Consider the following 26,549-nt stretch of genomic DNA (forward strand, 5'->3'; position numbering starts at 1 on the left):
CAATACATAATCTTCTTCTTTTAGTCGGGTGGCGGCTGGCAGGCGGCCTGTGTGTGTGTGTGTGTGTGTGTGTGTGTCCTCATACCAGCACACGGTCGCTGTTGTCGAATGAAAACCTTGTAAGGTTTACAAGCGCCTCTCTGATCGTACAGGAGTTGAAGTCAGACGTTTACATGATGTCACCTGGCTCCTCTCATCAGGTGCAAGAATATAATCACACGTTCACACACGGGGCGGAATTAAAAACCACTTCATAAGGTGATTTTTAAAAAGCCCGCAGTGAATGGAGGAGACACAGTGAATACATTTTTCTGATTGTAACAAAAACAAAAAATTCTTTTAGTGTCACACTTCATGATTATTTTTATGGTATTATACATTCATGTACCAAAGTACGTCCGTTCTGCTCCTGCTGAGAGGAAATAAGTCTCCACAGCAGCAGACGGCTAACTGTTTTGTTAGAAAATATACGAAAAATTTGTGAGAACAGTCTGATCAGAGTGATTTTAGTCACTGACGGGCTCCACCATCAGCAACGGTGATTTAACATACTGAATTGACCAAAAAAACAAACCTGACGGGGCAACAGAGGGGCAAAGACTAGAGTGACAGATGTACACCCACAGCCCAACACTGACCGAAGGCAGACCGTCAGCTTGGTGTGTCACAGCTTCAAGAATCCAAGACATGAAACACAAAGTAGTGCAGAAGCTAAAATATAAGAACATAAAATGTAATAGCATAAAATCAAATGGAATCCTGCGGCAGAGGGAAATATAGATGAATACAGACTGGTGTGTGTGTGTGTGTGTGCGCGCGCAGGTATCTTCAGGTAGAGTCAGTGGAAAGGTAAAGTGAACCACTTAGACAGTAATTATTCCTCCCTCCCTCTTCCTCTCTCCTTCCTCCCCTTTCCCTCACCATCATCTCTGTTTCCTCTTCTCTCGTCAAATATTAATCCACCTCCTTCTCTCCTTCCCTTTTATCCTCTCTCCTTCAACTTTTCGTCTTCCTCCTCTTTCACCCCCATCAGCTCCTCCTCCTCCTCATCCTCCTCTGCCCCCCTCCGTCCATTACCATGCCCCATAAAAGCCCCTTTTTTCTTTCCTGTCCCTTCATCTCTTTATTTCCTCAAATTGTCCCTCTGGCGTCTCCTCAGCAGAGAAAACGAGTCGACGGCAGTCTGACCCTTTATTTATAGACCCAAAGAAATAAAGGAAGACGACAGACTGTGTGTGTGTGTGTGTGTGTGTGTGTGTGATCATGTCACTCGTCTGTTATTCTGAGTGTCTCTCTGTATTCTGTCTGAGGAGGAAATCTTTTAAAGAAACAACCTCAATCTGCACAAAGTTAGGGACCGTTCCTTATAAGAGTTGTAGAATAAAGTGATTTTGATAAAATCTCACTATTTTCAGTTCAGATTTAGTTTTTGTGTTTTTGTTTCTGATGGAAGCGTTCATAATACACGACGTGTCCAAGGACCGTCGAAAATTTTAAAAATTAATTGATAATTTCCATTTTTACAGTTTCTGGCTGTGAAATATTGTAAAACTAGCAATATTTTAAAAAACAAAATTCGAAGGAAAAAAATGCTTTAAGAAAATAAAAATCACCAAATGTTTTTAGCCTCTCTAACTCCGCCAGGATGCCGACGTCCTCGCTCCCCCCTCCTCTGTTAAATGGTATCTCCCAGGCGCACTACGTCATCAAACCATGTGATGTTTGGTATTGCCGGATTCAGGAAGCTCTCGACTTTTCAAAAATAACATGGTTTTTCTTTTATTTATTATGTATTTGGCACCAGAGCAGCCTAAACACACACAGTCCAAAATCACTATGAGTGGTGACAAGTCATGTCATGCTGTTTTTCAACAGGAAAAGTTAAAGGATTACTCGCGATCTTATGTGGAGTTGTTAGCAGGGATGTAGCTGGTTTATAAAAGGTAAGAGTCTCACTCCTACCACTATTTTTGGCTGAGATATACCGTCTAGAAAGTGGGATCATAACTTTCAGGTTTCATATGGCTTTATTTGGTGATATTTTATGGTGTTTTTGTGTCATAAACAACATCAGCTATCATAATCACACCTGATTTCAATAAGGTACAATGTTTGAAGCTGGCTGAGTGTTGTTTGATCACTGATAATACTGTTTTGAAGCAGAGTGACCCACTTGTCATGTGGAGCTCCGCCTGGATCTTTTCATGGTAAAAACACTGTAGAATGGTCATACTTTGAGCAGTCTTCTTCAAATCTGAAACAAGTGTTCATTGATAGTGTGCCTACAGCCCCACAGTGTCATTTACCTGCTCAGATGAAGCCACAGACAGTTATTCATCCTCAAACACATTTTTTATTTTATTTTAGGCAAAATCTTCAACTTGTTACTGACTTCAGAGGCCCATTACTCTGTCTCTGTATCACCTAGAGTGTTTCTGACACTTTCACAAGAAACTTCAGAGAGTTTTCTTTCTGGCAAGACCTCATGCATGCATGTAGTCAGAGCGGTTCAGAGGCTACAGTCATTTTAATTTGGGTATGTCATTTTAGGCATTTCTGCTACAAAATGGGGGTGGAGTGCAACCATGTGGTCCACACCTGCCTCATGTTTGGAAGATTTTCCAAAAAGTTTTACAAAAAAAAAAAAAAGAAAATGCCAAAAATGTTTCCTTTAATAATCAGTGGAAAAATGAATACAAAAAATGTCCATTTAAATTTGTATGTCCCCCCCACTAAGCCAAACTTAAGAAGTCCCTCCCCAGTGCATACAAATTATTTGACATGCCTCCCCGTACTTGCAGAGACAGATATGTCTCTGTATGAGTTGGTGGAGACCAAAAACAGAGTGAACGGAGAGAATATTGGACTAATATTCAAACACAAAGACTTGTGATTCATCATTATCTGTAACTGTTAAATGGGGAAATTAGTTCAACAAATCAACTTAGAAATGTTGCATTCACTGTTTCTGACGTGATGTAATGTAGAGATTGGGCAGTATTTATCACATAATGTCTTCATTTGTTGTGTTTTGAATAATTATTAAATAGTTTCACCACATTAAAACTATTCAGTGAAGCTGACATTAATTGTGCTTTATGTTACTTTTTGAGAATGGAAGAAAACAACAGTAAATATCAATGTTCATCTCCCAAAAATCCTCCAGAGACAGAAAACAAAGAGAGACATGGACAGAAAATCCAAATAAGCTGCTGATTATCAGCTGAACAAATAACAGTTATTTAAAAATGAATAAATAGTTAAGCTCACGTAAAACTTCAGTGATTAATGAATGAACAGATAATTAATAGGAAAGATCTTAAGCCAAAATACCAAAAATATCTGCTGCCTCCAGCGTCTGACACCCAACAAGTCTGTGTTTTGTGTTTGGTCATATACGAGACATTAAAGACGTCACATTTATTGTAACTGGCACGTTTCATCACTCTCTGACATTTTATAGGCGATTAATTCAGAAAATAATCTGCAGATTAATTTGAAATGGAATTATTTGTTCATTTTTAAGATGAAAAGAAACTTTGAACATGTTTGTTCAAAATGAGCTTTAAATTCATAAATAAAGATTTATTTTCTTATTTCCTTTCTTGGCTTTTAATAATAACGAATCCAGCAGAAGTGTAGAAATTAATATTATAAAACGTGTTTGATAATGAGATGTGATCTGTGATGTCATCATGTGTCACTGACCTGTTCAGACAAATTCATCCATTCATCAGCTCTCTGTGTTCTGTTAATGAAGCTCAGACTGCGGCCGATGTGCGGTGCGTTTATGTGCTCATAAGTGGCTCTGACATCTGAGTGTCTGCCAGAAGGTGTCACGTTCACTCATTCACGAGAGGAGAACATGAAAACATTCAGCTTGTAATAATGAAAAAGATGAATGTGTTGATTTGTCTGTTTGATGCCTTTAAAGATCCGAGCGACGAACGTTTGATGACGTTTGTGTTTGTGAGCGAGCGAGCGGTCACACAGAGCACAGATGGACTAGATGGGTAGAGCCAGAGATCCCAGTGGATTGTGGGTAACATGGCTCGCTGCTGGCATGGTTTACTGCTAACACACACACACACACAGAAACACAGAGCGTGTATCCATGCATGCAAGAACACACACTCACTCTGCTGGCATCAGAAACACACTCTGACACCTGAGGTCAACGTCCTGATTTGAGTCTGCATGACAAGAGAGGGGAGGGGGGAGGAGGGGAGGAGACGAGGAGGAGAGGATGAAATGAAATAAAGGGGGAGGAAAGGAAATAAGAGAAATAATGAAAAGAACTCAAGAGAAAGAAAGGGAAGGAAATGAGAAGGAAAAGAGATGAACATGAGAGAGGAGAAAGGAAAGTGAAAGGAAATGAAGGAAGTGAAGGGAACAAGAAGGAAAGGACAGAAAAGGGGAATTAACAGAAAATATAAAGGACAGGTAAATTAATATCAAGGACAGTGAAAGGATAAGATGAAAAGGAGAGGAAGGAAGGAAAGGAAATAATGCAAATGGAAACTAAAGGAAGGAAGTGAAGGAAAGGGAACAAAAAAAGAACAGAAAGAAAAATATGAACCCAGACTACATATCTACATATCTACATATCTACATACATAAATACTTTTAATAATTGATAAAAAATAAATTCATACTTTTCAAATCCAACTGATCTGTTTTTATTTTAACATCTGAATGAATCAAATAAACTGCAACATGAAGGAAAACTGATTTTTACGTCTTTCGTTTTCTTCCATGAATAATTTTGTTTATTTGTTTTGTCTTCGGTTCTTCTGTTTTACTTGTCAAGTTTGTTTCACGTGATTTTCTCATATTTTACGATTTGTTGCAGTTATTTTAACATGTATTTTTTGTTATTTTAACCTGTATTTTTTGTTATTTTAACGTGTATTTTTTGTTAATTTAATGTGTTTTTATTTGTTAATTCAACGTGTATTTTTTTTGTTAATTTAACGTTTGCTTTTTTGTTATTTTAACATGTGTTTTTTTGACATTTTAATGTGCATTTTTTTGTTATTTTAACCTGTATTTTTTTGTCAACTTAATGTGTTTTTTCTTTGTCATTTTTACTTATATTTTTTTGTTAATTTAACAAAAATTTAGTCTGTTATTTTAACGTCTATTTTTTACAGTGTAGCAGCAGCAGAACACTGTCCTCTCTCTCCCCTCCCCCATCCTCTCCTCCTCCGTCTCTCTCCATCTCTATCATCACCCATCCCCCCTCTTCCTCCTCCTCCTCTTCCTCCTCTCTGCAGAGCTGCAGGGTTTTTCTGTTCACTTGGTCACATTCATTCGCTCATAAACTACTCCTCCAACATCTGACACCAAATACAGTCTCATATATCTGTGGATCAATATCATATCAATATGATATAGATTATTGATCAGTTGTAGTTTGTGTGTTACTGAGCAGATTAAAAAAATTTTTGTTTATTTTCGGGACAGAAAAAATTATTTATTATTATTATTATTGTTATTATTATTATTATTATTATTATTTATTAATAACTAAGTGATGTCGTGTCTGGACTCTAAAACCTGAATGTTGTCATCATGAAGAACTTCCTGTTTGTGTGTGATTAATCGTCGCATTGATCTGATCGTCAATCAATAGATAATCAGTCAAAGAGCAGCTGCTGATTTCTAATGAAGGTCCATCTGTGTGTGTGTGTGTGTGTGTGTGTGTGTGTGTGTGTGTGTGTGTGTGTGAAAATGATTTCCTCAGTAGAGTCTGTGGATCTTCAGCTGTGACCAACACACTCTCTCATTCAGTTGACTTAAATATAATATTCTAAATTTAATCGATTGTCTCCTTGAAATGATGTTTTCATAGTTGTTGGTTTGAAAGTTAAAGTTCTGTTTTTGTACTAAGTTTAAAATAATGCAGCATTTTGATCTTTGCTGCACATGAAGTGTTTATGGTTACAGCAGTTGTATCGGTTCATCTGTGACTTTAAAACTTTAGTTTTTAAAGTCAAAGCGCTGAAAAGTGATCCAGACGCTGCAGCCGCCCTCTCGACTTTAAACAGAGTGAGAAACTGTCGGATCGCAGCTGATTGTGAATCAAACCGTTTAAATGCATTTTTGAAGGAGTGAGAGAGTGAATGAGTGAGGGAGACGTTCAAGATCAAACGAGGCGTTCGGTTTTTCTTTGAAGCTTCGGTCTGTGCCGTCAGGAGGAGGCCTGTGTGTAGGGCTGTGGCTACTTCCTGGAGGTACTAATGCTAACCTGCTGCACACTGAGCTCGTATTGGTGCAGAGTATTTGTTATTGTCTGAGAGGGTCATGTGACGCAGCTATGGGACGACCTGAGGGACAAAAAGAGTGTAAAACCCCATCAGACGGAGCGAGGTGCTGCAGAGCAGATGAAAGATTTATGACCTGATGATACTCTGATCCCTCGCTGTGTGTTTGTGTGTCACATAGAAACCTCTGAGCTCTTCGCTGTCCTCTGTGATCTCAGCACAGGTGTGACATCAGCAGAGCCAGAGCCAATCAGAAACCAGAGCTAAACGTAACCATGTGTGTGTGTGTTGGCTAAACGTAACCACGTATGTGTGTGTTGGCTAAACGTAACCACGTGTGTGTGTTGGCTAAACGTAACCACGTGTGTGTGTTGGCTAAACATAACCACGTGTGTGTGTTGGCTAAACGTAACCACGTGTGTGTGTGTTGGCTAAACGTAACCACGTGTGTGTGTTGGCTAAACGTAACCACGTGTGTGTGTGTTGGCTAAATGTAACCACGTGTGTGTGTGTCAGCTAAACGTAACCACGTGTGTGTGTGTTGGCTAAACGTAACCATGTGTGTGTGTCAGCTAAACGTAACCTCGTGTGTGTGTGTGTGTGTGTGTGTGTGTGTGTGTTGGCTAAACGTAACCACGTGTGTGTGTGTTGGCTAAACGCAACCACGTGTGTGTGTCGGCTAAACGTAACCACGTGTGTGTGTGTTGGCTAAACGTAACCACGTGTGTGTGTGTTGGCTAAACGTAACCACGTGTGTGTGTCGGCTAAACGTAACCACGTCTGTGTGTCGGCTAAACGTAACCATGTCTGTGTGTGTGTTGGCTAAACGTAACCACGTGCGTGTGTGTTGGCTAAACATAACCACATGTGTGTGTCGGCTAAACGTAACCACGTGTGTGTGTCGGCTAAACGTAACCACGTCTGTGTGTCGGCTAAACGTAACCACGTGTGTGTGTGTTGGCTAAACGTAACCACGTGTGTGTGTGTTGGCTAAACGTAACCACGTGTGTGTGTCGGCTAAACGTAACCACGTCTGTGTGTCGGCTAAACGTAACCATGTCTGTGTGTGTGTTGGCTAAACATAACCACGTGTGTGTGTCGGCTAAATGTAACCACGTGTGTGTGTGTGTGTTGGCTAATCGTAACCACGTGTGTGTGTGTGTGTGTGTGTTGGCTAAACGTAACCACGTGTGTGTGTCAGCTAAACGTAACCACGTCTGTGTGTCGGCTAAACGCAACCATGTCTGTGTGTCGGCTAAACGCAACCACATCTGTGTGTCGGCTAAACGCAACCGCGTCTGTGTGTCGGCTAAACGTAACCGCGTGTGTGTGTTGGCTAAACGCAACCACGTCTGTGTGTCGGCTAAACGTAACCATGTGTGTGTGTCAACTAAACGTAACCACGTGTGTGTGTCGGCTAAACGCAACCACGTCTGTGTGTCGGCTAAATGTAACCATGTCTGTGTGTCGGCTAAACACAACCATGTCTGTGTGTGTGTTGGCTAAACGCAACCACGTCTGTGTGTCGGCTAAACGTAACCGCGTGTGTGTGTCGGCTAAACGTAACCATGTGTGTGTGTCAGCTAAACGTTACCACGTGTGTGTGTCGGCTAAACGTAACCACGTCTGTGTGTCGGCTAAACGTAACCATGTGTGTGTGTTGGCTAAACGTAACCATGTCTGTGTGTGTGTTGGCTAAACGCAACCACGTCTGTGTGTCGGCTAAACGTAACCATGTGTGTGTGTCAACTAAACGTAACCACGTGTGTGTGTGTGTGTGTGTGTTGGCTAAACGTAACCACGTGTGTGTGTTGGCTAAACGTAACCACGTGTGTGTGTCGACTAAACGTAACCACGTGTGTGTGTTGGCTAAACGTAACCACGTGTGTGTGTCCGCTAAACGTAACCATGTCTGTGTGTTGGCTAAACGTAACCACGTGTGTGTGTCGACTAAACGTAACCACGTGTGTGTGTTGGCTAAACGTAACCACGTGTGTGTGTCGGCTAAACGTAACCACGTCTGTGTGTTGGCTAAACGTAACCACGTGTGTGTGTCAGCTAAACGTAACCACGTGTGTGTGTCGGCTAAACGTAACCACGTCTGTGTGTCGGCTAAACGTAACCACGTGTGTGTGTCGGCTAAACGTAACCACGTGTGTGTGTTGGCTAAACGTAACCACATCTGTGTTTTGGCTAAACGTAACCACGTGTGTGTGTCGGCTAAACGTAACCACGTCTGTGTGTCGGCTAAACGTAACCACGTGTGTGTGTCGACTAAACGTAACCACGTGTGTGTGTCGGCTAAACGTAACCACGTGTGTGTGTCGACTAAACGTAACCACGTGTGTGTGTCGGCTAAACGTAACCACGTGTGTGTGTCGACTAAACGTAACCACGTGTGTGTGTCGGCTAAACGTAACCACGTGTGTGTGTCGGCTAAACGTAACCACGTGTGTGTGTCGGCTAAACGTAACCACGTGTGTGTGTCGGCTAAACGTAACCACGTCTGTGTGTCGGCTAAACGCAACCACGTCTGTGTGTCGGCTAAACGCAACCACGTCTGTGTGTCGGCTAAACGTAACCGCGTGTGTGTGTTGGCTAAACGCAACCACGTGTGTGTGTCGGCTAAACGTAACCATGTGTGCGTGTCAGCTAAACGTAACCATGTGTGCGTGTCAGCTAAACGTAACCATGTGTGTGTTGGCTAAACGTAACCGCGTGTGTGTGTTGGCTAAACGCAACCACGTGTGTGTGTCGGCTAAACGCAACCACGTGTGTGTGTCGGCTAAACGCAACCACGTGTGTGTGTCGGCTAAACGCAACCACGTCTGTGTGTCGGCTAAACGTAACCATGTGTGTGTGTGTCAACTAAACGTAATCACGTGTGTGTGTGTGTGTGTGTCGGCTAAACGTAACCACGTGTGTGTGTCGGCTAAACGTAACCACGTGTGTGTGTTGGCTAAACGTAACCACGTCTGTGTGTCGGCTAAACGTAACCATGTGTGTGTGTTGGCTAAACGTAACCACGTGTGTGTGTCCGCTAAACGTAACCATGTCTGTGTGTGTGTTGGCTAAACGTAACCACGTCTGTGTGTCGGCTAAACGTAACCACGTGTGTGTGTCGGCTAAACGTAACCACGTCTGTGTGTCGGCTAAACGTAACCACGTCTGTGTGTCGGCTAAACGTAACCACGTGTGTGTGTTGACTGTGTGCTAACTGGCTAACTAGCATCAAGACGCTCTTCCTGTTTCCCTTTTTCATTGATGGACACGACCGCCGTCTGTTGCTGTGGAGACTTATTTCGAGCTTATTGGTTGTCGGTTTTGTGTGTTCAGATGCAACTCTTTGGCAGAAACATGGCGACATGACACCACTGCAACATCCGAGAACTAGCAGTGTTTGTCGCTGCTCGTTCTCCGATGTTGGTGTGGTGTGTGTGAGTCTTTAGACGTACAGTTTATTTTAAAAGAAGTAAATATACTGCGTGTTACTGCAGCTGAGCTTCTGATGAATTATTCATCAAACGTCTTCCATTTCCTCCACATCTGTGCATCATCAGCTCCTGACCTTTGACCTCTCAGTGTGTGTGTGTGTGTGTGTGTGTGTGTGTGTGACTCTAAAGTGAACATTATAGATTTGTAGGATAGCAACAAAGCAGATTCCTGATCAGTAAAAAGAAGATGGCTGTTAATACCAACACAGAGACGTCTGGAGTTTACTTCCTGTTTGATAGTATTAAACTTAGGCAGCTGGCAGCTTAAAGCAATCATCATCATCATTATCATCATCATCACCAGCAGTGCAGGGGTCAGAGGTCAGAGCGGAGCAATCCTCCGTGATGGTTGAGGAGAATGCAGCTCCAGATGAGGCAATGAGCCGCCTCCAGTCTGCAGATCATTCACAGATCCTGAATGATGAATGAACTCATTACTGCCAGCAGATCCTCAAATTATTATTTCACTGTCGTAGTTTTTTTTGGGTTTTTTTCTTCATGCCGTGCGATGAAGAATGAGAGCGACCCAGTTTCAGAGACTTGGTGTTTTTGTGCCGCGAGGGAACGACAGAAACAAACTAAGACTCAGAGAAACACACTGTAGTACTCACACTCACACACACACACACACACACAGTACAAGGCTGATGTACTTTTACTTTACTTTAATTAATATCTGTATTTTACAGATCTTTCTACTTTCTAGTAGAAGTTTAAATCTTTAAATGAATATTCTTGAAGTACTTTTGGTCTCTGACACAAAACATATAAAACATCTTGCACAGCTGCAGATTAAATACACAACAATATTCAAAGTATCTGCATCAGATCCATCATCCTGTATATACTGATTTAAAATAAAAACCATAAAGTCTAAAACATTCGTGAGACTTCTGTGTTCGCCGTCATTAAGTCGTGACCTTACGTCACCTCTCTCCTTACGTGCTGAGCAAATGCTGCTTTTCACTGTGGAGATTGCTGTTTGCATGATCCTGTATTTACATCGATCTGAAATAAAAACCATATCAGCTACAACATTCATCTCTCTGCAGCAGGAAGCTCTGTCCTCCCGTCACCATGACATGACCTGACATTACCTCACGTGCTGTACAAACCAGTGGCGTGCGGTCGTTCGGACTCAGTGCCTGAGTTTGTGTCTAAACTCTTTAACCTCTCTATGTCCGCCAGGACGCCGACGTCCTCGCTCCCCCCCTCCTCTGTTAAATGGTATCTCCCAGGCGCACTACGTCATCAAACCATGTGATGTTTGGTATTGCCGGATTCAGGAAGCTCTCGACTTTTCAAAAATAACATTGTTTTTCTTTTATTTATTATGTATTTCTCACCAGAGCAGCCTAAACACACACAGTCCAAAACAGTTTTTATTTTATTTTAGGCAAAATCTTCAACTTGTTACTGACTTCAGAGGCCCATTACTCTGTCTCTGTATCACCTAGAGTGTTTCTGACACTTTCACAAGAAACTTCAGAGAGTTTTCTTTCTGGCAAGACCTCATGCATGCATGTAGTCAGAGCGGTTCAGAAGCTACAGTCATTTTAATTTGGGTATGTCATTTTAGGTGTTTTTGCTACAAAATGGGGGTGGAGTAGAAGTATCTTCTCATCACATGATTAAATAGAGACTTGACAAACAACATACATGTCACAAAGGTTGCAACGATTTCACAAAAGAGAAAATTCCATGATGGAGATATTTGAGTTATTTGTGAGGTGTCGTTCAACATGACCAACATAACATTTTTTCATTATCTTGAAAAAAACAACCAAAAAATCTGTTTTTTTTATGTTTTCTTTAATGATACATTTTCAATACTTTTATCAGTTATTCTAGTTTATTTACTTCCACAGTCTTTTAGCTGAGGTCGTGCAGATTTATGGGAGATGAAGTGTTTGAAGATTCTCCAGGAAATTACATCACAATAAACAAAAACACCACTGTAGGCCCCGATAAACCGTTTCTACTCCAGAGTTCAGAGGTTAACTTTTAATATTAATGACTGTGTGATGTTTTCAGTTAAATTAATGATGAAAAAATAAATTTAACTTAAAATTAGCTTTTTACTTTTCTAATGAAATATTATTTTAAGCCTTTACTTCAGCTTGTTTTTACCAGAGTCAACAAAAGACGTTTTCTCTGGTGATTGATCTTCAGTCGACCTTTCATCAGATCAGATATGTGCGGCAGTAACATGAAGCACAGCAGTGACAGTTTATATCAAGACACTGATATGTGTTTATATATTTTTAAACATTTTTAGTGTAAAGACAAATCAACAAAGAAAATTAGACACCTCAAATTAAAGTCTTTACAGGTCAGCTCAGACATTGTCTCCATGGAAACAGTGAATTCAGTTTGTAAAAACAGGAAACATTCTGGATCAATAAAGTAAAATGTTGTAATAAATGTGTCAATATGACATCACAATTGTTTTATTATAAAGAGAACAATTACTGTGATTATGATCCCTAAATATATATATATATGTTTAAATTGTGCATCTTAAACAGAGTTGAGATTAAAAACTTCAGAGAATAAATTAAAGAAGATTTTTTCTTTAAATCTGATGAATCGTCTGCACTGATTAATAACAGACAAACGTCAGATGAATAACGTGATGTAACAGATATTGTTGTGATGTGATGACTCAACGCAGCAGACAGGACGATGAATATTTCCCATCAGCCCCTGCTCCTCTGCGGAGCGGCTGAGACCTTTAGTGCTGATTAAACTCAGAGAAGACAAAGACGCTGCAGATGTGTGTCTTCCTGAGGATGAGGGCAGTGTCGTGTGATTGGCTCTTTGTTTCGGAGCTTATCAGCTGAGACCAGACGTGTTCACGCTCACTGTTGCTTCCCATGATGCTCAGCGGCAGGTGTACAGAAACACATCTGCAGCAGCGTGTCACCCTGATACTGAGGACTGGTGAGACGATCACTGATCTGTCTGTGGCACACAAAGACCCTGTGAGACCCTGTGAGACCCTGTAGGACCCTGTAGGACCCTGTGAGACCCTGTGAGACCCTGTAGGACCCTGTAGGACCCTGTGAGACCCTGTAGGACCCTGTAGGACCCTGTGAGACCCTGTGAGACCCTGTAGGACCCTGTGAGACCCTGTGAGACCCTGTAGGACCCTGTAGGACCCTGTGAGACCCTGTGAGACCCTGTGAGACCCTGTAGGACCCTGTGAGACCCTGTGAGACCCTGTAGGACCCTGTAGGACCCTGTGAGACCCTGTGAGACCCTGTAGGACCCTGTAGGACCCTGTGAGACCCTGTGAGACCCTGTAGGACCCTGTGAGACCCTGTGAGACCCTGTAGGACCCTGTGAGACCCTGTGAGACCCTGTGAGACCCTGTAGGACCCTGTGAGACCCTGTGAGACCCTGTAGGACCCTGTAGGACCCTGTGAGACCCTGTGAGACCCTGTAGGACCCTGTGAGACCCTGTGAGACCCTGTAGGACCCCCGTACCTCTCTGTAAACCACAGATACGTAACATTTGTATGTTTCATATCAGCGTCTCTAAAGTGACATAGTGTCTGACTTATTTCTAGTAGTTTTTGTGTCACAGAATATGAATGGTTTTTAGTGACCTGTCCCCACAGAATGTTCCTATTATTTTATGACTGTGTTTCCGGCGGCTTTTCTGCCAAACCAAGTGTTTTTTGTTAGTTCCTGTTAGAACTATCTGGGTCCAGTTAGACTTTTGTTGGACCCTTTTAGAGCCCGTGAGGTTCTGTGAGACCCTATTAGAGCCTAAAAACCTCCCCAACACTCTTTTGACACCAAAACTAGCATATATATGCAGTTTTATTAAACATGGGGAAACCCACTAACAGTAGGTGATAATCTTTCCCACTGCCAGAAGACCAGTATGCCTTTCTGTTTTTTTCCTGGTGTGTCTCTTTCAAAGTCACAGACAGGTCAGAAAACAGGTTAGTAAACAGAAGCAGCTGGAGGCCAGTGAACATGTCACAGTGGTTACTTCCTTTTGATCTGTTTCACTTTCAGTTTCTCTGTTAAACTGATTAAAGCTGATTCATTTGGAGCGACGCTCTCACGGGCCGTGTTTTCTCTGCACAGTGTGAAGACGGTGGAAATTTCTGACCTCTGGCATCGTTTTAGAGCTGAGGAGCATCAACATGCAACACACACACACACAGTCAGGTGTTGTTGGCAGGATGAACAGGTGAAGCTGCCATCAGTCTCTGTGGGAGACGTCAGGTCCAGGTGGAGACGCCTGAGACAAAGAGATGATTCCATGTTAATAACCTGAAGACGGCCACGCTGGAATATTTCATCCTTCATGAATCAGAAATGTCACATTTCATATTTTTTTATCATAGGATTACATTTTTAAGTCAGTTTTTGTTCTTCTGATCTGAAATCGTGATTTTTAACTGTTTCTTTGCTGATGACTTCTGATTTTTTAAAGCAGAAACATCAAGTCCGTTTGTTGTCTTGAGGAAGCGACTTTTGTACCATTACATGTAAGGTTTTTTAAGTCACCTCTTTTCCAGCAGCTTTTGTGCCACGAAATACAGGTGTTTCTTCAGGATTCTGTCGCTGTGTATCCAGCGGCTTTTGTGCCCCTAAACTAAGTATTTTAAGCCAAAACATGATCTTTTACTCACGATAACCAAGTGGTTTTTATGCCCAGTCACAACAACACATTCAACATTTCAACGTAAAATTTTATTTATCAGATACATAAAAATGTAGGAATGTAACGTTGTTAGAACAGTCTGGGTCCGTAATTTAATTTCAAACTGTTTCTTTGCTGATGACGTCTGATTTTATAAATAAAAAACATAGAGTCCGGGGCATCGGTGGCTTAGTGGATAGAGCAGACGCCCCATGTACAAGGCTGTTGCCGCAGTGGCCCAGGTTCAACTCCAGCCTGTGGCCCTTTGCTGCATGTCTCTCCCTCTCTCTCTCCCCCTTTCACACTTCACCATCCTATCAATTAAAGGCAAAAATGCCCTAAAAAATATCTTTAAAAAAAAAAACAAAAAAACATAGTGTCTGTTTGTCGTCTTTAAAAAGCATCTTTTGTACCACCAAACATTAGTGTTTCTTAGCGACCTGTTGCAGCTCTTGTACCTCTAAATTTGTCTATTTTAAGCCAAAACATGTTCTTTCCTCACCATAACCAAGTGTTTTTTGTGCCCAGTCACAGCTACACATTCAACATTTCAACACAAAGTTTTAAAGTATCAGTTACATAAGAATGTAGGAATGTAATGTATCCATGGTTTGTAGAAATGTCCAGTACTACCAGTTACTCTGGTGATTGTGTCGCCCATGTAGACCATATGGAGGCCCATGTTAGAGCAATAACATCCTGTCAGACCCAGGTAGATGTTCTGAAAGAGGGTTGTTAGTTCCTGTTAGATAAAACTGAGTCTGTCATTTAATATCTGTTTCTTTGCTGATGACGTCTGATTTTATAAAGTCAGAAACATCAAGGCCGTATGTTGTTGTTTAAAAGCTGTGCTGAAACCCAGCTGGACTACAGTTCCCATGATGCCTCAGGTGCAGACCGGTCATAGTTTTACTGGTTGCTGTCTCTATGTGCGGGCAAGGCCTCACAGAGTTTGTTTGGCTGCAGAGACTCAAACTGTTCTCAGATCAGATAAACAAACATATAAAGGAGGTGAATTTTCTGCACAGCTGAGCTGGAAACTTTTTCTATCAGCTCCACATTATTCAGGTTACTGTGCAGGTTCTCAGACCTTCCGTGTGTGAGGAGAAGAATCCAGATTAATGGGACATTAAATTGCTTCTTTTTGGGGGGTTTTCTTATTTTAAATCACATCATCATCTTCATCTTCATCCTCATCGCCTTCTTCAAGGTGAAGACTCTTTTTAAAGAAGCACAGATCTGCTGGTGAACGAATGATCAGGACAAATGATTCATCTGCAGTTATCTGCTGGATTAATTATCTGTGTGATAAAGTGTCTCTGGTGGTCTGAGGTCTGAACTGTAACGTCTCTCATCCTGCCAGAGATCTGTGTTACATGTCACCACTCATTTCCTGTCTGCTGTCGGTCTGTCCGTCTGACAATGGCACAACAACAGATGGTTTAATGAGATTTACTTGTTTGTATAAAAGTTGGAATTTGGGGGTTACGCTTAGCCAACACACACATGTGGTTACGTTTAGCCGACACACACACGTGGTTACGTTTAGCCGACACACACACGTGGTTACATTTAGCCAACACACACACACGCGGTTACGTTTAGCCGACACACACACGTGGTTACGTTTAGCCGACACACACACGTGGTTACATTTAGCCAACACACACACACGTGGTTACGTTTAGCCAACACGCACACGTGGTTACGTTTAGCTAACACACACACGTGGTTTCGTTTAGCCGACACACACACACACACACATGTGGTTACGTTTAGCCGACACACACACATGTGGTTACGTTTAGCCAACACACACACGTGGTTGGGTTTAAGAAAAAAGAACAGGGTTTGGCTTTACAATCTTACAGGAAGTGAACACCGGCCTCCTGGCCTACAGACAATGAAAAACATAATACTGTAAAAGCAGTTGTCATTGTATCGTTACTTTGATTTACACATCTGAAAAGAATGTGCTGAGTGACCGGCTGTGTATCATGTCGACTTGAAAGGACGGCTATTTTTGTTGGTGTTTGACACCAGGAGTCACTGCCCAAACACCAGTATTCAGCAAATTTGGGTTGTCATAAAATGTTACCTGCTTTTTTCTCTGCTGGCTTGTCATGATCTCGGTCTGATGTGCTTCCATACTGTGGTCGTCCACATACTTTTGGCCACACAGTGTATCTGCAGAGTAAAGAGATCACTGGGACTTTAGTTATAAAACCTGAAGTGTGTCTGAAGCTTCAGAGTCATGATAAACATCATACTGCACACAAACTGTGAGCGTTCGTCCTTCTCTGTTTCTGTTTCTGTCCTCTACAGAGTCAGTGTGACGCAGGGGGAGGACATGGGGATAGGACAGGGGGGAGGACAGAAGGGGGAGGAGGGGAGGGCACAGAGGGACACAGTAACTGCAGTCTGATGCAGACAGAGACACAGAGCTGCTCGATGCTAACAGACGAGCTACGATGCTACAACACATTTAACATTATACAGCCTCACACAGCTGAAACACATCAGCCAATCAGAGAGCACATACAGAAATGTAATATATATTCAATTCACATAAATGAACTATATGTACATGTGAAGTAAAAACACATGTACTGACTGAAATTAGACATTTCTAGTGTCTAAAATTATAGTCGGTGTCCTGACCTACTGAGCTGTGAGCTGCTGCGTATGAATGACAAAGAAAAATGTAATTGATGTAGGATATATGTTGATATTATATGTGTAAATATTAAAGATAGACATTGACACAAAATTGTGTATATATGTTATTTTCATAACTATAAATATGTATTATTAACATGTATGTTTGAAACATATTCCTTATAAAAATTCATCATATATATATATATATTTATATACTTGTACATATATGAAATTTCATTTTTGTATATATGTTGTTTTCATAAACTTGATTATATGAATTAAATAAATAATGGAAACACATCTAATCACAACATAATACTGTAAATAAATATCATGCAGATATTTTAATAGATTTACATATATGAAATATGGATATGTTGTAAACATATATGTTATGTACATCAATATATGTTTATATCATATATGTAAATACAAAAGATGCACATGTATGTTAGAAATGAGTAAGAAATACATACATAAGCTCCTAGGACTTTTGTAGATATGATGTTTTCATGAACTTGAACATATAAATGTATATCATTAATATTTATGGTCACAACATATGATACTGTATAAAACTTAATCATATAGATATTTTTTAATATATGTACAAACATAAAATATGCTTATATTGAAGACATAAATGTCATGTATCATCCCAAAGTCCATCATTATATGTTGATATTATTTATGTAAATATAAGACATTTTTGTCGAAAATTAACAATAACAATATATATAAGCATTCAGTCTTATACAAATACATCTGATGTTTATATAAACTTACATCTATAAATTAAATCCTGACCATATATGGTCGCAACATGTGACACCCAATAAAATCATAGATGTTTTCAAAATATGTACAAATATACATTTTACTGTGGGCATTTCATATGTATATATTCCAGAGGTAAATGTATATAATATACTGTCTGATGATATCCTGCCTGAAAGGTGACATATATGACGACATCAGTGCTGACACAGAGACATATATGTCATATGTTATATTTCCATGTGGGGACAAAAAATGAGATAAAATGTGTTTCTGTTTAAGAGAAAGTTTCCACCTTCAGAAACAGCTGCTGGGTTAGCATGTTAGCATCTGTTTTATATGAGTGGTAATGGAGATGAAAGGCTAACATTAGCTTGCTTCTTTAGCACCAGACTGACTATGTTTGTGTCTCCCCACCTGTCTCACATCTTTGGCCCAGTCCCAATACCCCTATTCCTTGCCCATGACTCCTTGGCCCTGAAAATGAAGCAACAAGGGGTAGGGGTTAAAATCTTTCCCTAGGAATTGGGACATCACTCACTACGTCACTGCATCAGTTACGTTTTAAACACATACGTAACCATTTTAAACAGGAAGCTGCGAGCCATCTACATTTCCAACCGGCATCTACAATGGAGTCTCCAGTTGAGTTCATCCTACCGATCGCGTTTGCCGCATTCATCATGCTTCGTTTGATGAATGACAGACGACAGGGGACTTCTGCTAGCTAGCTAGCTAACCAGCTAACATTCCGAGGCAGCATAGTTATGCTAGCTGGCGTGTTATCGTAATGTGGAAAGTCCGACAATTTTGCAGAACAGGACAGATGACAGACGCCAGATAGTGCGAGCTAGCTAGCTAGCTAGCTAACAAGCAACCTGACGACAGTAACGTTAGCTATGTATGAACTTTTTTCCCCGTCTCTTGCTTGGTGGTAGCCATGGCGACGTCTACCCCTCGCTGGCAAGTCAGCATCTGAAATCCCTCTCTCTGAAGGGCTAGTTTCATACCCACTACCCCTCATTATGCCCCCTACCCCTACACGCAAAAAGGAATTGGGACACCACTACCCCTCGCGGAAACGCACAAATGTAGGGGTAGGGCTAAGGGGGGGTGTTGGGACGGGCCCTTTATTTGCATTCACACACCTGTCTCTCTAAGCCTGCCCACCAACCTGTCTGTCCATCTGTCATGTCTCCACTTTCCTCCCCTGTCCATCTGTCTGTCTCTTTGCTCAGCTGTCTGTCCACCATCAGTACCTGTGTCCTTCCTCCTGTCTCTTTACCTGTTTGTCTCTCTGCACCTGTTTGCCCACCTGTACGTCTGTCTCCACTATAAAGTTTGCTGGTCGTCAACTTGCAGTGTTGCACTCTGGGAGCTTTTGAGTTAGTTGAAAGAGTATGAACAGAAATCTGCTCTTTAGAATTCAGCTGTCATCTTTTTATTGTGTCTGTCTGTCTGTGCGTCTGTGTGTCTGTGTGTCTGTCTGTGTGTCTGTCTGTCTGTCTGTGTGTGTGTCTGTGTGTCTGTCTGTTTGTCTGTGTGTCTGTGTGTCTGTCTGTGTGTCTCCACCTGTGTTTCCTTCAGATGAAACTGTCAGAGAGAGTCCGTTCAGATCTTTATTCAATCAGTTTGTCAGAAACTTTAAAGGATGTCGATACTGAACTGAAGAGCTTTTCATTATCTGCAATCAACACACACACACACACACACACACACACACTGTACACACTCATCTCTATTAACAATAATAGAAATCCAATCAGTGTAATTGGAAACTGTTTACTTTCACTGAGCGATCACTTCAGTCTGCCTCACCTGCTGACCTCAGCTCACCTCCTGTCTGTCTCAGGTTTTTACTCTTGTTGTGTGAACACTTGATTGATTTTTGGTCCAATTTTAAATGAGACGTAGAATAAAGTGATTTTGTTGAAGTACCACTGATTTAAGATCAGATTTGTTTTTGTTTTGTTTTTCTGAAAGAAGCGTTCGTTGGTCATGATGTCTCCAAGGGCCGTTTGAAATTTGAAAAACCAGTTCTCATTTCTGTTTTACAGTTTCAGGCTGTGATTCATGATGTCATTTAACGATTTTGAAAAGAAACATGATGTATACAGACAATGTGTCTCTGCCAACAAAACACGAGTCCCTCTCCACTGTTTAGACAACTATTTGACATGCCTCCTCCTTTTTGCCCCTCCTCCACCTCCTTTAGACAAGTTTGGTCCTGAACTGAATCAGGACATCTGAACTTTTAAAATGACGTCAGAATGAAACTGCAAACGTTATTTTTATGTGTGTGTGTAAATGAAGCCGTTCGATACTCACTGTGTTGTGTGTCTGAAACCTGACTCAGTGTTACGTTACATCATGGACTTCCTGTGTGTGTTTCCAGGCTAAGGACAGCGATGATGATGAGGAGGTGGTGCAGGTCGACAGGGACCACTTCATGGATGAGTTCTTCGAACAGGTAAGACACGACACTCACAGGTGTGAAGCACACAGCTCCCACGTGTCCCACAGACATTACTCACCAGTTTCCAGTGCCAGCTGGAAATTTATTTATTTATCAGCCATTTTGTCACCACGCCGAGGGCTGTGAGGGACGATCAGTCAGGAGTTTTACTTCACTGTAGAAAACTAGATAAAATTCTCCTCCACTGTCAGAGCACACTATCAAAATATATACTCACATACTATTTTACAACTGTCCTTAAATCTTTCCAAATATTCACTTTTATTCCTCCAGATTAACTCGACTGTAGCCAAATACATTTTTGTGCTTTTCTGCTGTAAAAGATTCTCCAATATTTGAAGCATCATAAAACATTTTCCAAAAGACATCTGAACATCTTTTTCCAGTTATTTCATCTTTAAGTTTCACGCACTAATTTTATTTCTTGGCTGAAACATGTTTTTTACAGGATTTATACATCTGAAATAAATATGATTTTTTAACTTCTAAACTCGCCCTGTGTTAAAACACGTCGTCCCAGACGAGAACTCACAACTTCAAGCTAAAATCTCAAACTAACAGCACGTACTGAGAACATCCGTGTCAAAACATCCTGCTGCAATCATCTTCACTTCCTGGTTTCCAAACAGGTGTGAATGCTGCTCAGGTTCTGCTCAGATTTCTGTTTGATGATAAATTCTTTCAATAATATTTCTACCAGGTGAGTCTGAACCAGAACAGCTCGACTCTGTCGGCCCTCGAAATCCAAACTAAATAAGAACAATGGTTTAAAGATGAGATTAAATGTCTCCTCACTGCGACTGCTGTCACATTAATCATATTTAAGTTTTGGGTCAGTCCGTTACGAAGTTTAATAGTCAAGACTTTGATTTTTGAAAATAGATTTTCCAGAGTGAAAATCAAACAAAGTGGGGACAGTAATATGTTCACAAACAGACATTATGGGGACAGTAATGTGTTCACCTGATTACATCATGGGGACGGCAATGTGTTCACAAACTGACATCATGGGGACAGTAATGTGTTCACAAACAGACATTATGGGGACAGTAATGTGTTCACCTTATTACATTATGGGGACAGTAATGTGTTCACAAACAGACATTATGGAGACAGTAATGTGTTCACCTGATTACATCATGGGGACAGTAATGTGTTCACAAACTGACATCATGGGGACAGTAATGTGTTCACCTGATTACATTGTGGGGACAGCAATGTGTTCACCTGATTACATTATGGGGACAGTAATGTGTTCACCTGATTACATTATGGGGACAGTAATGTGTTCACCTGATTACATCATGGGGACAGTAACATATTCACAAACTGACATTATGGGGACATTAATGTGTTCACCTGATTCACTTCCTGTCCAGCGTCTGTCACTCAGCACGTGCTCCAGAACAAACAGGAAATGTGTTCCTGCGCTCCACACTGTAAAATAAATCATCATCAGACGTTCAGAGTCTTAAACTGAATCAAATCTCGGAGTAGTCAGAGCGAAGGCGCAGCTGGAGGCGTGGCGTGACGTGGCGAGGCGTGAGAGAGCAGTGACCTTGCAGTCCGGGGTGGAGGTGGATAATCCTTCATCGACTGGAGCAGCTCTCACAGATCTGGTGCTGATCTCCCACCTGAGGGCAGGAAGCTTCAGAGCTGATCCATCATCTGGCCGCTGTGTGTGTGTGTGTGTGTGTGTGTGTGTGTGTGTGTGTGTGCGATGTGTGTGTGTGTGTGTGTGTGTGTGTGTGCGATGTGTGTGTGTGTGTGTGTGTGTGTGTGTGTGTGTGTGTGTGTGCGCGATGTTCTGGTTCAGGTTAAATATTCACACTTTTGTTCATTTCATGACAAAAGTTGACGAGATGTGACTTTAAGCTGTTGCAGTGAGTGTTGTGATGTCACCTGTGGTGATGATGTCACTGTGGTGTGTTTCAGGTGGAGGAGATCAGAGGCTGTATAGAAAAGCTGTCAGAAGATGTGGAGCAGGTCAAGAAGCAGCACAGCGCCATCCTGGCCGCCCCCAACCCTGACGAAAGTAAGACGCACACCTTCATCCTCACACTCTACAAAGTCTTCATCACAGCGCGGCGGGGGCGGGGGCGGGGCGGGATATACGGGCCGAGCTGAGATATTTAAAACTGAAATATTGATTATACTGTACATAATGCAGCACCACAGCGGAGTGTGTCTGCAGCTACACGTCGTGTCACGTTGTGACAGTCGTGTTCACATAATATAGCTAACAAGCTAACAGCGCTAACAACAGGTTAGAACAGGTTTTTCCCGACAGATATCAAACAAAAGCCAGAGACTGTGTCGTATTCAGCATCTGTGAGCAGCAGAAAGAAGATACTGATATCTCAGAGTCTCCCCCTCTGAGTCTGCAGCTGTCTGTATCAAAGAGCACCATGAAAGTCAAGAGCGCTCAGTCTGCAGGAATATCTGGGAAATAAACCACCTGCAGAACCTCAGTGCGCCGCACACTAATGAGCAAAATGTTGTAGTTTATGGTCAGTCATGTCTCGCCAACAGAAATGAAACATAGATTTCATCTTAGTTTCATTATCAAGGTTTAGTTTTAGCTCGTCATCTCGTTTTCGTTGTGAAAAAAGGTCATTGAGAAATTTGTCAATGAAATTATCACTGCTGAGATCTCTGACTGAAGATTCAAATCTCCGACTGATGATTCAAATCTCCGACATTCAGCGGGCAGCCCTCAGAAATGTATTTTTTAACTTTTGGTTTGATCTAGTCTGTTTGTGTCTGACTGAGTCTCAGTCAGTGGACGCACACTGAGGTTACAGCACAGCCTGTCTCACTGCATCCTGTCTCACTGCATCTTGTCTCAACACTGGATCAGTTTTAAAACGTGTCGTCACTCAGACACAGAAACATGTGAGACAGAGTCCAGGTTGTAAAACACTGGCGATCCTCTCTGATGAGCGTGTTGGCAAACGCCCACCGAGCGCCGCCGTCAGTCCCCTCGGCCCACCTCCACCTGACACATAAAATACAAACTGCTCCTGTTGGAATGTTGAGAGCTGCGCTGTGTTCACCCTGACCCCACCATGACTCAGCACTAATGACTCAATGTCACTGCAGGAGCCTAAAGCCACGTCTGTGCCGTCATTGCTCCGCACTGTAAAAAGTCTGGACTCAAACTGTGTGTTCATCAGACTCAGGACGCAGCAGCACATCTCACTGAAGACACATTACAGTCACTTCCTGTCTCTCTAAGGCGCCGTTCCTCTAACTATCCGTTCGCCAACCTAAACTTCAAAGTTTTTAAGATCTGCATATTTTGTGCTAATGTCTAATGAACATTTAGGAAAACAGACGGTTTCATGGTCATTTTCATGATGGAAGGAGTCTTCCAGCCACTTCACCACCAACGCCGTTTGATGTCGCCATTTGCTTGACTTCAAGTTGTGACATCAGGTGATCTAAATTCAATATCAGGACAACAATTGATGCTGACGTCACTTTGATATTTTCAACCCGTTCTCAGTCCGAAGTCAACAAATACCACCGCTTAGTCCGTGACTTCTACATCAGACGAACAGCCTGAAAGAGAGTTGATGAACCTTTAGTGAAGGTTTCACTTCTTGCGTCCAAACTTCATGTCTGTCTTTTTGTTTGTCCTGTTTTCAGTTGGCTGTCAGGATTTAATTTAACGTCTCTGCATGTTGATGTTTTTTTTCTGTTGTTGCATGAAAATGATGATTTTTCTGTTTCTTTTCCAACTTTTCCTTTTTTTTATATTTTCCCTTTGTGTTCCTCATTCCCCTTATTTTTCTTTCTTTAAACCTTCCTTCTCTTCCTCTCACCTCCTCCTCTTCCTCCTCTGTCTGGTCTCTGATGTGTTTCCTGTTGCATGCCGCCCGTGATGTCTGTCGTCTTCTTCTGGTTGAAGTATTTAAACTGCATGAAGTCCAGTTAACCTCAGAGGAGATGAGGAGGTTAACCGCTGAGGACATGTGAGTGACGTCTGATGAGTCTCTGCCACCTCCTTCTTTTTCTTCTTGTTCTTCTTCTTCTTCTTCTCAGTTTAACTCAAAAGACTCGTCCTCCTTCAAGTTAATAACAACTTTCAGTCACTTGGTGAATTTTAAAAGTCTTAAATATGCTCAAAAAAGAAATGTTTTATTGTGAAACTGAGCGTCACCAACAGAAACTTTGCACCATTGAAATTAAACACCAAAGAAGAAGTGAGAGCAGCGTAGACGTTAACCAGAGAAAGTGTTTTCAGCACAGAGGAGAGTCTGACATTATTCTGAATTTAAAGATAAATATTAGAATTTATCTGAAATTTAAATACTGATTTTTTTCCTGAAGTTTAAATTACTGAATTTATCAATAGTTTAAATATCAATTTTTTTCTAGAGTTTAAATATCTTTTTTCTAGAGTTTATATGATATATATTTGTGTTAATATGAGATGTCAGAGACGACTCTCAGGGATAAATGAGATTATGAATAAATGAGATATGATATAAATTCATTCTCTGATGTTCTTCAGATAAATAAAGTGAAGAAAGATTCCTGTCGTGTAGAAACATCACTTCACTTCAGACTCTTCTTCTTCCCTCTGGTGAAAACACGTCGCTTTCTCTCTTCTTCTTCTTCCTCCTCCTCCTCAGTTCTGGGTCAGCTCGCTCTCCGCTGCCAACAGACCATCATACAAAATGCATTCCAGTGTTTCTGCCTGAATAATGCATGATGGGAGTTGTAGTGAGAGGGAGAGGAGTTCAGATGCAGCTCTGCTTATTAATCGCAGCCATTCATAAAGACTCAGCTCAGCGCCTGCCTCTCATTGGCTGTCCATGCTGTCACTCAATCTGTGTGTGTGTGTGTGTGTGTGTGTGTGTGTGTGTGTGTGTGTGTGTTGACATCAGGTGGAATCACCAGGATTTACACTGATCATTATCTGTCTCGTTAACGCTAATGGATTAATGAACACGTTCCACCAATCAAATCATAAACTGTGTCTGCTGTCATGATGATGATGATGATGATGAAACATACACAAACAAAACACACAACAAAGACAAGGAGGAAGAACATGTTACAAAATAAAAGCTGCAGAGCAGGAGAGGCACTGCAAGAGGAGAAATACCACAGTCTGAAAATACTCGAGTACAAATGTTACTTCAGTCGAAGTATAATCAGAAAAATGTACTGTGTCAAAGTACTCATTATAATAATAATAATAATATAATTCCTATAGGAATGACTGCTTTTAAAGTGTTATCAGATTGTATCAGTAACAAACAGGTGTCAGCATTTCATGTCAGAGTTCGTCCATGTGGAGCCATTTCCAGAAGCTTTGTTTACTGCAGGGTGGATTATAGTGATATCATATGTTTGTTTGTTTGTTTGTTTGTTTGTTTTTAATGAGGCTGCCAGAAAAATGTGGTGCAGTGAAAATCTGAACATTTCCAAATATGAAGCAGCAGAAAATGGGAACACTCATGTTCAGTTTTTAGTTTCGCTGAGATGAACATGATCCTGAATAATTTATCAACAACTAGTAAACATGGAGGATGAGTAGAGTTTGTATCAAACAGGAACCTCATGTGTCACCTTCCTGTCACATTCAGCCTGATTATTAACGCTCAGAGTTTATTAGTTGAGACCAGTGACGTGCACGGCCATTTTTGGGAACAGGTGCTCAAGCATTAATTTGAAAAAATAAAGTTATATACAGTAACATGTTTCACTTACATACATACCTATTTTACTGGGGAGGGATTAAGAGGAAGATTGGATTTCTCTGCAACGCTAACTTTTTAGCACATTAGCTAACGTTAGCTTCCATAGCAAAACAAACAAGTGTGGTCCTCCTTTGTAAGATTGGCTTCCTGTGACATCATCCATCCACTGAGTGAGAGCATACGGGTCGGCCAGTCTGGTCCCGTTGGTCAGTGTTTACTTATTCAAGTAACACTGGCGGTCCCGGAGAGTGAGTGACCTGACATGGTGCGTTGGTAAATTCAGTCTGACGCTCTACACTAAAATGAGAGCCCTGTTGGTGGAAGAAACGCAGCGTTATATTTCTACATGAATGAACCAACGGTTAAGTTAATCACACATTCACTCCGCTCGGCGCTCTGCTGCTCCGTCTCCACAGACAGAGTGTCCAGAGTGCGCTCTGCCACTCTGAGAGTGCGCTGCTCTGGATAACCCAACGCTACATTCAGACAGCGCTCCCA

The 26,549-nt window shown here is 41.5% G+C and overlaps 1 protein-coding gene across 1 annotated transcript in view; it reads left to right on the forward strand.

Moving 5' to 3' along the window:
- Positions 1-26,549, forward strand: part of stx1b (syntaxin 1B) — a 75,420-nt gene that overhangs the window by 22,527 nt on the left and 26,344 nt on the right. Inside the window, exons 2-3 of the mRNA XM_049561144.1 lie at positions 20,257-20,331; positions 22,273-22,372. Of these exons, the coding sequence (XP_049417101.1) occupies positions 20,257-20,331; positions 22,273-22,372 (175 nt within the window). The remainder of the gene's footprint in view (positions 1-20,256; positions 20,332-22,272; positions 22,373-26,549) is intronic.

The sequence above is a fragment of the Epinephelus fuscoguttatus genome, linkage group LG19, assembly GCF_011397635.1.
Source record: "Epinephelus fuscoguttatus linkage group LG19, E.fuscoguttatus.final_Chr_v1".
NCBI classification, from domain to species: Eukaryota; Metazoa; Chordata; class Actinopteri; order Perciformes; family Serranidae; genus Epinephelus; species Epinephelus fuscoguttatus.